The sequence below is a fragment of the Oreochromis niloticus genome, linkage group LG4 (genome assembly GCF_001858045.2).
Source record: "Oreochromis niloticus isolate F11D_XX linkage group LG4, O_niloticus_UMD_NMBU, whole genome shotgun sequence".
NCBI lineage: Eukaryota > Metazoa > Chordata > Actinopteri > Cichliformes > Cichlidae > Oreochromis > Oreochromis niloticus.
Window position 1 is genome coordinate 21052345 of NC_031969.2, and position 16228 is coordinate 21068572.

At 41.0% G+C, this 16228-nt stretch overlaps 1 protein-coding gene across 5 annotated transcripts; it reads right to left on the reverse strand.

Moving 5' to 3' along the window:
- Nucleotides 1–690: 690 nt before the first annotated feature.
- On the reverse strand, nt 691–16069 carry LOC100700923 (transcription factor MafG). Of its 5 annotated transcripts, none has more exons than XM_019357893.2 (4): nt 15899–16069; nt 10528–10589; nt 5076–5148; nt 691–4985 (listed from the first exon to the last, which is right to left on the reverse strand). In XM_019357893.2, exons 2-4 carry the CDS (start codon nt 10575–10577, stop codon nt 4533–4535), a joined length of 576 nt encoding a protein of 191 aa, XP_019213438.1. In that variant the 5' UTR covers nt 10578–10589; nt 15899–16069; the 3' UTR covers nt 691–4532. The 5 variants fall into 5 exon arrangements, with proteins under 5 accessions (XP_019213438.1, XP_019213439.1, XP_005454977.1 ...); XM_019357894.2 differs by lacking the exon at nt 15899–16069 and adding an exon at nt 15086–15197; XM_005454920.4 differs by lacking the exon at nt 10528–10589.
- Between the last annotated feature and the right edge of the window lie 159 nt (nt 16070–16228).

Here is a 16228-nt window from a genome sequence, read left to right on the forward strand (position 1 = left end):
TTAGCCCATCCTGCCAAATTAATCAACTCTTCAGAGGCCGTATGCTTGTCTGGGGCAGGCATCCAAGGAGGGGAGAGGAGCCTGTTTTAATGCACAGGTCACGCAGACCTGTAGAAGCCTCCTCCATTTAAAAGAACTAAAGAACAATGCAGGCACTGGGGTTTACACATGCCCTGCAGGATGGTATGGCAAGATGTAGTTTGTCTTCAGCCATCTGTCTCTTTGTCTTTGCATGTTCTCTCATGAGATGCATTTTGACTGTGCTGGGGTTGAAGCGTTGCTGAGGAGGCTGATGTTTGATGAGGTGCACTGAGACGAGGGGTGGGGGTGGGGGGGATTTAGAAACTCCATAGGGAGCTGAGATGACTAACTCACTACTCCTCCTAATCTAGGACAAGCACACCTAGACATCCTTCATGACTCTAATGTTTTACTCGTGTCGGGCCAAAAATATGTCCACTGAGGTTAGCCAAAGTGGGTCGCCCAACGGCTTTTTTTGGATCACAGAAAAAGAAATTGTGCCATCTAAATGATCGCTGTCTTCTAAAACCCACCCTGGATGGCAAAAAGCCTTCCCCGCCAGTTTATTTTTAAAAGTATCAAACTGGGTCAATGACGCCACAGAATATGACAAAACCTAATTTCGACACTTTTTAAACGCCTTAAATGACAGAGTAGTAGTGCTGAAAACCCTTTTCCAAAACATTTTATTGGTCTTATAGAAAATAAAGTAAGCTGTATCAACAAACATACAATATATACATCAATAACTTAGACACCTCAGAGAATCACATTTAAATCCACAGTTGTTACTGTATATATGAATACATAGTACTTATCTACAGATTGCAAAAAGTACAATAATTTAATTTATAAATAGTTACAATTAACTATTGTCTGTTTTCATACAAAGTACTGCAATATTTTATTACAACCCATACAGAAAAATAACAAAACAGATTATTAACTTTGTATTACTCGCTTTAGTCAGATTTGTATACCTTTGAAACACAGACCCACTCCATAGAGAAGAGGAAAAAAAACCTGCACAGTCAACCATTTACAAAGCATAACTTCATGAAAAAAGCCAATGTCTTGAGAGCTATTAAAAATCAACTGCCACACAAGTGCTGCTATTTATCCTCTAACATGTTGCTCAAACAATACAAAAAAAACAAACAAACAAAAAACAAAACAAGAAAAAGTCAAAACTAATTAAAAAGTAAATCTGCAGAACAAATTACAGTGTTAAGATCAATTTCAAATTCACACACACGACACATAATGAGAACAGAAATGTTGTGGATGATGCTACAGCAAAACAATGAGCATTAACGACTGGTGTAGCAGCAGAGGAACTTCAACCGTACAAACACACACGCACGCACACGCCCACACACAAACACACACACACACACACACACACACACACACACACACAGAGGAAAAAAAAATATTGCAAGTGGCCCTTGTGGCAGAATCCATCATAGCATCCACATTATTTAGTGCATAAATATCTAAATAATAGCAGTTCATTTCAGTTAAGATCCAAGTTTAATTAATGGATTTGTAATTCAGGTGATTGAAGACCAGAGTAACTGAGTAAGGCTTGAGTGCAGCTGTCACGATTCCTTTAAAAACATTGACAGCTTTGTTAGCGGCTTTAACCAAGGGCCAGTTGCTCTCCCACAGAGGGATGCAAAAAAACATAAATAAATAAAAATATACAAAACATCAAGAATGATTAAAGAACAGACCTAAACTCTGACAATATTGATTACTCTTACATCTACTCTTTCACACCTTTCCACTGAGTTGCATATTAAGGGTCACTTTTTCACAATGGTCATTAATACCTACTGTAGCTACATACTATACAGCTGTATGTGAGAGAAAGAGAATCATCCCCAGAGGAGATCGAGAGATTGGTCAACAGTGCCACTCGAACACCTTAAAGACACTTGACACGAAAAAAGATTCACTCCACAAGACTGCCACAGCAATAAGGACGCCAACATTGATACTGGGCTATGTCGAGAGTCAGGTAATATATATTTTATCCCACAGTTAACCAGTCAATGCAGATAGCTAAGCATGTTGACAAAGTGAGGCTAGGATACGGACAGTATTACCAGCACTCAGACCTCCGGCATGGAGTTTCACTGAGGCGTATCGTCTGAGAGCGGCTGCAGATTAACACCTCAGCCGACACTTTAAGACGTTCTGACCAGCAGGAGAGGGAGATCTGGATGAAGTGCATTCTGTTAATGTCATTAAACACCTACTTTCACCTTGAGGTGTAGACCTGCTTCAGTGTTAAATTCCTTTTAGAGGACCAGCAGAGTGATGCAACACTTGGCACAGAAGGAGCTCTCGCTGGCAGCTGTTGATTGTAATTCTACATAGTCGCACTGTGCCGCTTTCTGAGTGTGGATTGAAGCCCTTTATGACATGCTTATTAGAAAAAAAGGAGAAAAAAAAGAAAGAAAAAGAACAGAGCTGCCATCCCCGCCTTCTTGCCTCTCATCTAGAATTGTTTGTTCATTTTAAGTGACCTGTTTTGTCCTGAGCAAAACAAGCAGGAGCTTAGTGCATACAAACCTTCAGCCAAACCCTTCGCTTTTAATCAGACAATCTGAAGACCAGTGGGTAGATTTAGAAGAGTGATGCTATACCTCTTTGAGGTTAACCTTGCAGCAAAATCTTATTTTTACTAGCGCGACAAGGTGCAAGGTTTGTCAACAACATTTGCAGGATAACCGCACGCCCACAGGTAAATTCTAAAAGATAGCTTTTAAGGGCACTCTATCCCTGCAATGTAATTTACACCAATGATGTTGCTGGAATAATAATAATAATAAAATCCTTTACTTCCCGGTTACAGAGGATGTTTTTAGAGGGCATCCAGCACTAGATGCAACCATTATTCAGTTATCACTTTATGCTTCAAAAAGTCTTTTGACTTCATGTTCACTAATGCCATTTCATCAAATTCTGTCATTCGTGGCTCAATGTGGTAAACTCGTAATGACAATATGATTTGTAACTAACACCAAGGAAGCGGAGGATATCACAGATGCCAATACGCACAAAGACAATTGACCTTGTTTACACCATCTAGTTTAGCTCTACAGATTTGTTTTAAATAGCACAGCATTGACATCTATACAGTGAACGACACTGCCAACTTGTCACTTACACATCACATCACGCGCTACCCCACAGTACGCGCCTAGTCACTAGAAAAAGCTATCAGACTTTAATAGTAAGCCACTTTCGGTACAATTGCAAAAAAGATGTCACAGGATTATTATTTTTTTTTACGTTTTCTTTTTCTGTATTTCTATAAACAATGGAAGGTAATCTACCTAGTAATAAAAACCAAGAAGTCAACTTTAGACAAAGTTTTCTACACCTTAACAATTCAAACAGTAAAGCTCGTGTAAAGATTTTCTTTTGGAAATATCTGACGGCCCTGTCAACAAGTAATTACAAAAAAACGCAATATATATCTTTTAAACAAAATCAACATATTACCTCTATGAGCAAAAATTATGTTTCAAAATGTTTGTGGATTTCACTGTCCCCACAAAACATGAGGATATTACTGTAATAACATTCAGGTTTTCAGATATTGTAGAAGAATCTTGTCATATTGGAATGGCACTCAGCTCTGGAACAACATCATTAAGTGCTGCTGATCTTTTTTAACGTTTCCACCTAAATATGCAAGACCTCTTTGTATTTTCAGTGCATACATATATATTATTATTGCATCTACCAGTCATTTTGATAATGACAAGTTCACGGAAGCCTGTCGCAGATCCACAAACAGAAATGAATGCTATATTTGGGAGCATCATTTCATGCTTATATTCTCAACAGACGACCAACAGAATCACAAATTGGACTAATTTATGAGTTTTGGGTTTGTCAGGTTGCTTCAAAGACATCTGTAGCATTAAGACCAAGAGTCTGTGACCAGTTGTCAGTTATCCTAATTTAAGTCAGTGCATAATAACAAGCAAAGGGCTTCTTAGCGAGATATGTGCTGGCTTTTCCTCCTCCTACTCTGTACTGTGGATCTTCTGAGGAATAATGGATCCAATTTATTTTCTGGTTTTGACCACCTGTGAAACTGTACCAATGCTAGTTCTTAGGACGGAAGAGACTTAAGAGCCCGATTTTAGGAAAACCGACATAAAAATCTAAATCAAAACAAGCAAACTTGATGCAGTCTTCTTCAATTTTCCACTTTCTAAATGTTTCAATAATGCAATATTTCTCCTTTGTTTGTGGGACAACTGTATCGTCCTAAATTCTAGAGTTTCATTTTTATCACCCTGTTAAAAAAAAAAAAAAAAAAAAAAAAGCACAGACTGGTGTGTCATTCTGTAAGAGTGAATTTGGAAAGCATATTTTTAGTGTTAGCGCCACGGTTAAAAATGAGAACTCACACAGGCAGTCCTGTGCCATGTTACAATGCACTGACTAGTTTAGCCTTAAACATCTTTCTTCTGCCCTTTCTGCTACTACGACCTAGCCTCCGTTTTGGATTTGACGATGGTGATGACGCTGGTGGCAGCTACTTTACCGGGGATGAGAGGACCTATGACAGAAGCCATAGGTCCCCTTGCTGAGGTGACAGGGTTGCGGGCCACAGTCCTGGCAAAGCTCTGGAGGGCCTCGTACTTTGAACGCAGAGCATCCAGCTCCACCTTCATGCTGGCATTCTCTGTAGCCAGCTTGTCCACTTCCTGCTGCAGCTGAGCCTTTTGTTTTTCGAGCTCCTCCTTCTGGGTGACACGCTTCACTCGGCAGCTTGCGGCATAGCCCCGGTTCTTCAGGGTACGTCGCCGCTGTTTCAGCTGCAGGATTTCTTCCTTTGACATCCCCCGTAAATGCTGGTTCAGCTCTCGCACCGACATGGTCACCAGCTCGTCATCTGTTAGGCTGGTGCCATTTTCCCCCGGCTCCCGCTTCACCTGTGCATGGAAATTTGTTAGTGCTGATCCTTTTATTAAAAAAATAAAATATTATACATACACATAGACATTTGGCCACACAGGCTTTACCTTTAAGGCCTTGTTTCCCTTGTTTGTGGTAGTCATGCCACGAGAGCAGCGTCCACCTGTACTACCGGTTGATCTGTGAAAAGAAAAGACAATATATGAAACAAGAGTACTAGAAAAGAAACAATTTTTTTTCTGCAAAATACACATTGAAGTATTTTCTGATAACAACAACAGCAAACACAAAAAAAAGAAACCGCATGACTAAGTGCATAAAATACAAAGTGGGTCAAGGACTTCAGACTTCCTTCTAAGTAATTGGAAAAACTGGTACCTGGACTGTTCGTGCACCTATGACAAGAACAAATAACTTTGCGGTATGCATTTCCAGATGATATTTAATTGGTTGGCAGCAATTCAAAATTATTTCTTGGAAAGCAAAACAAGTGCAAGTAAACTTGAAGTACCATCACCACGTTTCAAAACAAAACAGATCTGGGACTTTCTACAGCGCATCCATCCTCAACCACAACATATTCACAAAAGTACATGGGGCAGATTTTAAGCTATCCAGTCTAGACAGTCACACCTGTCTAGATTTGGCCTGTGTCCAACTATAATCCTATAAATCAATGAAAAAGGAACCCACTGTAACTACTGCAGAGCCCTCCAGAACAACAGGGCTGCACTGCAGTTTATTCTGTCATGTCTGCACTGAGGGAACCACCAAGAGAAGCTGTGTCGGTGAGAAGCCCAGCCTACTGGTATTAAGACAGACAGAAGGTCAGGTGAATTCCATCGTGTGAGCTCTGTCACAGGATAAGTATGTCCTCACATACACACACACACAGTTGTGGCCCTGAGTGCTTTACACCACACACAGTAAATGCTGTGTCAGCAACACAGACACCCACCACAGTCAGCCCAGCCCAGCCCAGCCCAGCCAGCACATTGCCTCGGTAAGCTGATTTACACAGCCCAGCACTGTGTGTTTATACTGAGCACATAAACAAATGCTAGCTCTTAGAACTTTTTTTTTTAACACATCAAAACAGGAAAGAAAGCATCTGAACAAAAGAATGTAAAAAAGAATTACTGTCAGCGTGTGCAGAAGTTTGCAGCATGCGTGCACATTAAGCTAGTCATCAGGGAAATTCATGTCGTCTGCACAGAAGCTCAGTGAGGGAAGAAAAGAAAAACAGATGAGTCGTAGCTCCAAAGTGCACTAAGATGGCCAGGATATTTCCATGGCAACAAAAGGGTGCTACAGGTGGACCGGTCACCTGAGCCAAACAGGGAGAGACAGCCGCTTGTTAAAAATGACCTGAATACGACACTATCACACAGGCTGGAGACATAACATGAGGTCAGACTGTGACTTGAATTCTTGATGCTTTCACTTCAAAAAAAAAAAAAAAAAAAAAAGTCCTCTGGCTTCTTATAAAAACAGAAATGTTTCTCTGCGCTGCAGATGCCCATATAAAAAGCTTTTCACGCTCTGCACAGGACTTTTCAAATGTGATACTTTCATCCCTGATGGGCTGGCTATGAATAGCTGTCTGATAGTAACACGTACCTTTCACTGGCCTTTGTGGTGACTCATTTCCAGTAAGCATTTGGACCACAGATGCAAAACATAATGGGATAATGGTCTGCCTGATGATGCACAGATAATGGACAAATAGACAGGAAAGTACTACACTAATAGCTACTGGGATGAGACTAGGAAAAAAAAAAAAAAGGTTGCATCTTCCAAATTTCATATTAAGCCTATCATTTTCCCCTCAGTAGCCTAGACCCAACATTGTTCAAAAACCAGTTGGAATCTTGAAAATGCAGAGAGATGGCACACTGTCCAAGTTGAGGGGGCGTATTCTGTCACACATCTGTGTAGGGTAACATAGTAGGCATGGTTTGGCACATTGAAAGCTCACCATATGACACTGTGGAAAGACTTCACCCAGGCTGCAAGCCTCCAGCACAGGCTGCTGCCAACAGACGGCTACCAATGACAGGGCATGGCAGAACAACACAGACAAGGTCCAATGCACAGCTGCTCCCTTCCACTACCAGGCTTGTCATACCTCACAGAGACAAAGAGGCATGCTCACACAAACACAGAAACACAGGCAAAGAAAGGAAAACACACCTATAATTTCCCATAAAGAATGACAGGGAAATTTCAGACTTGGTGCACTGATCTGTTGGAGAATGCCCTTGCATTTGACAAAATTATATGGAGAGATAGTCACAATTTAAAAACAAAAGATACTGATGTCTTCCTTGCACTAATATATTAGCTCCTATTAATGATTTCATGTCTTTTGTGTTTCTAGCCGAAGGAGCGGGAGGCGAAAGCTGCAGCTTGGAGTGCGGGGGCATTGGAGGTAGGGAGCAAGTGCAGGGACATAGACGTCTTTTGTAGATGCTTGCTGAATTTTTATGAATCGCCTGGAAGAACGCTGACAAATCAGAGCTGATTGCTTGTGGAGGAGAGACATCACACCCACAGGAAATAGAAAACGCTGAGTGTGGTCACAGAGAGAAAGAGAATGTGTGAGAGAGAAAAAGAAAGAGACAGAGAGAAAGACAGAGAGCGAGAGAGAGACACAAAGAGAGAGAGAAAGAAAAAGAGAGACAGAAAAACAGAGAGAAGCCTTATGTAAAATGCACGGTCGACACATTTAGAGGAGCTTGAGAAGAACAGGTTGAGAGAAAAAAAAAAAATCCTGATCTCAGCAAAGGCCAAAACCAAGGTGCCAATTACGAAGTTGTGAAGTTGAACTAACACAACGAGAGCAACCCATCCAACCTTCAAATGCGGTCTTTGTTCATCTGAAGCTATGCAGTGCAGCTTGCAGAGGTAGGGTCGGCTTAGGTTGACTCTAAAGAGGGGAAAGGGGGTTTACAAGAAAAACAAAAACAAACAAAAAAAACCCCAACAACTCTAGTGCGATAAATGCTGATGTGACATGATAGGTCCAGCCCTCAGCCTGTGGCATCCTTTAATGATCTCGTCCCCTCTGCAGGATCTCTCCAGGGGAGATGCCAAGGATGGACACCATTAGCCAGGGGACTCTTTGTTGAGGGGGAGTCGAGGCTACAGCTTCGACACACTGCATCCCCCTGATGAATATTTATTACTGTCGTTCGCCGCCTAAGGTGGGGGTGGGAGACGGGGCGGGGGTGGGAGGCTGAATAAAGATGCTCAGGAGGTGATTCTTCAAGGATACATCCAAGGCTCTTCCATCAACGGCTGTCTCAAAATGGCGGTGGGCTGTTGGGGATGGGGAGGGGGCGGGGGTGTATTTCTGGTACCGGAGGTGGCACACATGGTGGTTCAGGGCTGCAGGGAGGGCCAGCTCCACTTGACAGCAGTGTAACAAGATTATCAGGGCCATAAGAGCAAACAAAAAACCCCAGCAACCTGCCTCGGAATCCAGATTACGACAGCGCCTGCTCTCTGAATACTAAACATGGCTGGGGAAGGACTAACAGGGTACAGGGTTTGCTGAGACAGGACAGTGGATGGCACATCACGCAACTAATCACATGCACATGCATCCGCACAGTGACAGATCACCAAAACCACACAAGCACATACAAATTTAACTTGTCATGATCAATTCTTGAAAAGAAGCGTCCGAGCACTGGGCACTGGCAGCTTGCTAATGAAGTGAATAAAAGTAGATGGTGGAGGTGCATGCTGATGAAAGGCTGTGTTCAAGGGGGAAAAAAAAAACCAACAAAAAAAACACAAGCAGCATCCAACAATGGCAACAGAGCTCTGTGAAACTAACAGCTGAATTTCATCTCACACCAAACAATACATTTCAACAATTTTCACTCCAAGAGACCACGATGTGGCTCATTTTGATCATATGCCCAATTTAATTTCTTTTCCTTTCTGAAACCAGTGTGGACTTGTAAAGAAAATTTGCACAGTTTGTACAAGACTGAATAACTAGAGCTGTGGCCCAGATGTAAATTAGGCCCGACAGAATGGTGATAGAATGTTTAGCACCATTTTCAATTCATTGTCTTTGCAGATTCTGCAAATCTTCGATGATTAGCTAAACAACAAAAGGAGAGTGTTGGCTGTAAAGTCAGTACGATCACCTATTCAGTTTCCCTGATCAATAATGTATAAGACCTATAGCCTCTCAGTCCATTGTCACAGACCTTCCAGGAAACAGAATGATGGCAATGACAAAGAAACTGAAAAGCACATGGTAAGTGCCTGAAAAATAAAAGAAATGTCAGTCCTTTCTTATGATTGGGCTTTATTATTTTCCACTTACTCTTTCCAGGTTGACATATTTAATGCAGTGAGCCAACATTTTCACGCTGTACAGCCAATCTCAAGACTTTATGCCTAATCAGAGCCTCTGCTCTTACTCCCTCACTTCTAAGAGAGTTGAAAAGATCGCCTAGATATTCAGATCTAATCATTCCTCCCGTCAGCTGAGCTAAGTCAATTATCAAGCAAGCTGCATGTGTCGGGCGCCATTTAACTGCAAATTAAAAATCAGACTCCTCTGATAGCTCTGGAAGAGATACTGGAAGAGTGGTATGAACTTGTGTGTGCAGAAAACATTGTGCGAGTGCGTCTGAGAAAGGTACGACGGGAAGAGGGGAGGGAAGCTATTAACTACTAAGTATTCAGAGCGTGAAATAAGAGTGACAAAAAGAGGGAGAGGGGAAATCATTCAGCAGCTTTCAGAGGGAAATGTGATATGCTTGTAGTAGAGGGGAAATACTAAGCCAGTGCTTTTGACCAGCAGAGGTTCTGGGCAATGCTGAAATAGCAACTAACCAAAATTGCCAGCTTCCCGTAATAACTGACCCCTAGAGCGTAGGGTTAAACTGCTCCTGCAAAAGTCTGTTAACAGTGTCTGAAATTTACTTTAACTCACTGGCCAAGCGTGCTTTTAATCTGCTAAAATAATAAATCGACCTTCGTTCATATATTCTATACATGTTTCTAAATATTTTGTTGACATGCAGCGTCAAGTGACAAACATGTAGAAAAAGACAGTTATTCTAATATATTTATCAGGGGCTAATCAAGTCAAGCATGAATAGTAAAAAAATTCTAAACTTTTCACATCAATCTCCTCAACAATGTCATCGCTTTGTAATGCTTTGTCTTTGGCATGAATCTAAGAATTTAGGCCTCCTGTTCAAAAAAGACTGCAAAGCCCAGCTTTAGTCTGGGTTATGATTAGACGATTGGTTAGATAGTTAGGGTTATACAAAAATGTCAGGGTCAGGTCTTTGTGGAATACTGGTGGGGGAAAAAAAGCTCTGTGTGTGTGTGTAAGTGTCAAACTTTGACAGAGAAGGAGGAAGACAGAAGCATATGAGTGATCCCAAAACACAGTAGAGACCCTAAGCATTGCTTTAATTTTGGTTTGGAGAAAAAACCAAACGAAAAAAAAAAAAAAGAATGAAAAATGCCACCGTGGGGGACTGTCTACTAAGATTTACTCACCAAAATAGAAAATCCACCTACATTTGGTGCATGGGGGGGGATGTTAATTCGTGACCGTGTCTGTACATCATCCTCACACCGCTCTGGTTGGCAAATACTGTCATATTAGATAAACAGAAGCATCCTGAATTTGACCTTTATTTAAAAATGAAGCACTGATAACCAAAAAACATCAAACCACACAAAAAATAAAATAAATCCACAATGATATAAATGACTAAATCATTAAGTCACTAAATCATTGGATAAGGATTAAGTGACTCTGCTTTGGAGGTTTAGTTTTCACACATACTGTTATTAAAGATGTGAGAAAAAAAAAGACGTAAGAAAGAATTGGTACCTGCTGTATATCTAAAGAAGGGAAAATCTGTTCCCTCCAATTAGATTCTTAGTAGGACCAAATTTTATGTAAGAAAAAAGAAAAAAAATCATGTTAATACAGCACAATGGCTTCAAGGTAATACTGCATTTCCATAGTCAAATAAGTGGAATTTCCTTCTATGTTTGTAAAATTCGTGCCAACAAAGTAAAGACATTTGCCAATAAATTTTTTCCTGTCTGATATTAAAGTCAAAGGCACTTATCGTTTCTCATTTCTGATAACCAGGCAGACTCTAGGCAAAGAAAGCAGAGTTTGATGAATACAAATAAACTGATTTTATGTAACCTAGTTCCCTTGGAAAAAAAAAAGAAAAAAAGTCACATGTAGAAGCTAGTAGGCTATACTATGCAGAATAGCATGTGGCACATTTATGTCAGATTTTTGCATCCAGTTCATGTCTCTTAAAGTGAAAACATGAATCACTGCCCTTAAGGGATTGTATATTTTCTTAAGTCACTGATAATGGGAGGTTTATTTAAAGGGACTTGTTTGTACTAACCAATGTTTTGATACATAAAAAAAAAAAATCTATTTCCATGTTCAGCAGCTGCTATCTACTGAAGCCGCTCTGTTGGTATAACCAGTAGGACAGAAGAGGAGACTTCACTGGCCTTTCACAGTATCTGCCTGGAGGACTTGATTAAACAGGAAGAGAATAGCTCTTGATACTTCAGCCTTGCACTGGCAGAGGAAGTAAGGGTTGCAGGCAACCCACACACTGGCAAAATATCTAGGAGGTTCACTACACTGGTTGAATTTATATTAAATGCATATTGCATTGACCTAACACAACCACAACAGTTTTGTGCTGCTCACAGAATTGATAGAGCGGGTCAATACGTTTCAATGCATTTCAAGTAAAAGAATATCAAATATGTGAGCTATTTTACTTACTACCAATGCACTGATATGATTTAAAACAGTCTTCTCCTATAAAAAAAAACAAAACAAAAAAAAGCAAACATCAAAATAAACCGATCTCAGCAGCATCATCAAAAAAAGAAGGAAAGAAAACAAACACGGATCAGTGCATTTTCTCCTGTGGAGAGCTTTGATTCAAATGCAGTGAGAGAGCAGAGTTATTACCTGGAAATATCAAAGATGCTAATTTCTATTAATAAGACTGCCTCCGCTCTTTTCAAATTTTGGTAAGTGATTGATGAGCCCTGTCTACAGGATATTTGATGGAGTCTCACAGCTAATGATTGTCCCACAAAAAAACAAAAACAAAACATAATTTCACCATTAAAAAAAATTAACATATTTCGAGACATGAAAACTTAAAAGTGTAAACACACATACAACTAGTAGTGTTCCTTACTGTAATCCTCCTTAGACATTCCTCACATAAACTAAAGCTTGTGATACTTAAAGAAATTATCTATTTTAATAATAGAGAAAGGGGAGGAAGAAGATTTCTAAATTATCTTATGGCTGAAAAGATTATTATATACCGCAAAGGTCGCTAAATTGATCCTCTAAGCACCCAGCGTATTTGTCCACAAATGGTGAAACATGATTTCTCTGCGTAGGACGGGAGCTTGAGCTAAATAAAAATTAATAAATATCTGAAAAGACATGAAGTAAATAAATGACTGCTGTATTTAGCAAAAGAGGCCGCCCAAGGACAGCCTGCATTGATTTTATTTTTGTCACTTTTCATTTGTAACTGTATTCACAATCACAAAGTGACTGGAGAAATAAAGACCTCCAATTTGTAAGTAAGATTAGTAACATTTTGTCAGCTTAACACAGGTAAAGACTGTCAGACTGTTAATTTTAAATTCTGCTGTATGTAGAGCATGTTTTTTGATTATTTTATGAGGTACATGTTTTTAGGAACCTATTAGTCATTTGCAAAGAATGTTAAGTTCCTCAAATACAGATGTAGGGAGCACTAATGAAAGTTTAATTATGTGCCTACACAGCATTTACCTTCAAACAAAGGTCCACAAGCTTTAAACTTAAAATATACATATATATATTTATCCAACTGGAACATCCTAAAACTCTTGAAAAGCCAATAAAAGTGATGCAGAGTGACTCACCAATTTAATTTGACTTAGCTTCTTACACGGGTACGGCTAAAATTCGCTTGTTCTTAATGTCAGTTTAAAACTGATGTGTCCCACACACAAATTAGCCAAGATAAAAGTAGGTTACATGAAAAACAGCGGCCAGCGCACAGCTCTGTGTGCATGCTCACCATGTTCTGTCTAATATTGACTATTCTAAATTATGAACAAACAGAGAGCAGTAATGAACATGCCAAGTGTAAGTCAAGTTCCAAACAGAAATTCATCAAACACACTCTGACTGGATGAAAGTACTACTTTGAGAAGTGGAGCGGGCATATCGCAATGCTAAGCAATCATAATCCGCACTACACTTGCAAGAGGTTTCATCACCAACATTCCCTCCCTATTGCAAAAAGGGGGGGAGAATATATTGATCTTTTTCTCCCTTCCTTCCGGGCATTCCCATTGCCCTGTGCAGCTTAAGCAGCACTTTTGTGGACAAATCCCACATTTGTGTTCCTTTCTGGAGGCTATAAATTGTCCTGAATAGGCGTAACTACTCCCAAGGCACAGCTGTGTTGGCTATACAGAGGTGTTGGTGGCCAGACTGTACTCTATGCAGTGTAAAGTCTTGCCTCATGTTTCGTCAACCTCACATATCCTCTTCCACCCTCCACTGCCTGCCCATTCTGAGCAACACCACTGGGTATAAGTTGTGCACTCAGTTCACCTCTATGGTATCCAGCCTTGCTTTATCTTTGCTACCTCAGTGAAAGAAAAGATAAATCTAAGCACTGATCTACACCACTCCCTGCCTCCATCCACACGCCACTGCCAGCCCCACTGGGGTCTTATATGGACCATCATCTGTTCTTGTTACCTGCAGAGAAAGGCAGAGATGAGCATTACGCTTTATTGCAAAGCCGGGCTTCTGATGTGGGGCTGGCCTGTCTGCTAAACACACTTCAATGCCCTGCTCGCATGAACAGAGATGATGAAATAAGTTGGGTATCTGAGCAAGAATGGGCAACTTCTATCTGTTTAGCCCTGCCTATATGGGCTCAACAGTTTCCAAGGTGACTTTTCAAATTGCACACACTCTCCATGGATAATTCATTACCTGCGCCCTCCATAAGTGTGCACTCTAATAGGCAGCAAATTTCATCATGTCACACATAAGGAAACAAAGGCATCTGCCAACCCAAAATTAGAGAAATGACGTGTTACGCTGCATTAAATGATAACAGAAAAAAGCTTGTTCTCTATAGCATTTAATCACTGCTCAGCAACAAAGACGAAAGGGCATTTACAGAATGCCACATTTACCATTTTATAGAGATGATGTTTCAAATACTACCCTGATTTGGGTGGTGTTTTTTTTTTTACTTCCTATACATCATATAATTACACCTGACCTAGTTTAAGCATCCACTCATTGCGGGGCTATATAATAGCAACACACGCATAATATCTGCTTATCGTGCATTTTTTTTTTTTTAAATGGATCTGACATCGCAGTTGACACCTAAGCACTTAGTCTAAATATACTCGCAGCCTGTTTGTTGATGTACATCATGACAGTGCTGCCATAAAAATGCACATTCTCAGCTGAATGTAGATGAGGCTATTGATAAATGCATGATGGTCATCACTTGATGCTCATGGCTTGACTGACTTGCAGGAAAGATCAGCACCATTTCGATCCATCTCCCTAATAACGGTGGCTTGGTGATAAACATCGACCCTTATCAAGCGAGCAGACCTTTGTCCGGTGGTGCCATATTTCGGGGTGGATTCTGAGAACGTCTAAATACATCATTGTGATGATTCAGCATGATATAAAATACCGCTACTTGTTTGCAGGCTCTGACAATAAAACAATGCTGTGTTGTTAACTGCTTGGCTGTGGCATTAAAGCCAAGGGCGGCTGGTTTGATTTGGCTCTGCCATTGTTACAATTTAACTAGTGGTTAAATGAATTGTCACTTCAGGTGAAGCAATTCAATTCGAAACGATTGGTCTGAGAGCATTTCCTGGAAGATTAAAAATCAATGCATTCATTTAAAAGAAAAGAAAAAAAAACAAAGATCCGCGCAGAATAAAAACAACACATTTCTCAGATCTGACAATCACAACCGCGTCTATGACAGAAATGTCACGAGAGAATAACACAACCAACCTGGTCTCGCTAAACCGCTGGCTCGGCTCGCGCTTGCTCCTTTTTTTCCTCCACAACGAGGTGATGAAGCAGCAGGTTTGAGCAGCAAGAAGCGCATGAGTTGACAAACCACCAAAAGAAAGCGTAGCGGCACAGCGGACACCAACGCGTCCCTCGCAAACTATTTATTTAAACGCAAAAGAAAGGAAAAAGAAGCGACCTAACACAGGGTCGCACGGTTTTTGACATTCCACGACTCTTCTCGTCTCCAGCCTCTCAGCGCCTGCTCGTGAAAAAAAAAAAAAAAAGTGGCAAACAACTCCCCGCCTACAAAACAAGCAAGCGAGGAAATCCCCGTGTGCTCAGTCTTTCTACTATTTGTAGCAATACAGCAGCGAGAGCGAATCCACAGCTCAGGGAGGGGGAGTTACCCCTCAAGCGCGAAATGGCTGGCTGGCAGCCCCCCCTCCGCTCTCTGCTACATGAAAATCAGATTGACACGTTTAATTCACAGCTCGCGCGCGCGTGTGTAAAAGATTAGCTGCCATCTCACCGTAGTAGGAGCACTAATGTTCTCGGTTACAACCGAGCATTTCATATGGAAACTTTCAAAATAAACCCCCGAGCTGTGACAAAACGTGTTCTGACCACTTGGATAATCAGGGCACTTTAGTTTGAAATGTTTCTGGTGTGAAAAAGGCTAACTTTACCAGGAGGCTAGCTATGCTAACCCACTAAGCTAGCCTCGGCCAGCTTGACAGCGGCGAGGCGAAGGCATGCACACTCAGCATAACAACAGCAGCAGCAGCAGCTCTGTTTGCTTTACGGGCCCACCTGACTTCAAAACGACGCCCCTCCGAAGTTGTAGCTGTTAAAGTGCTCTTCTGAAACCTAACATCCGAGGCACAGCTGAATTTCGGCTCTACTGACAGAAGCGACGGCGCTTCCAAACGCCTGCTCGTGCTCTCCTTGTTGATTCCTTTCTCTTGTACCGAAGCCAGACGTCATCGTGTTTGGTCACGTGCCTCCATTCATGAAAGATTTTCTTTGCTCGCAAGGGGGAAAAAAAGATAACTAAGAATACAGCGTCCTTTGTTACATTGTTTCTTATACTTCCTGTTGTGACTTAGAATCAGCACTGCTGGCACTGTGAGCACTGGCACA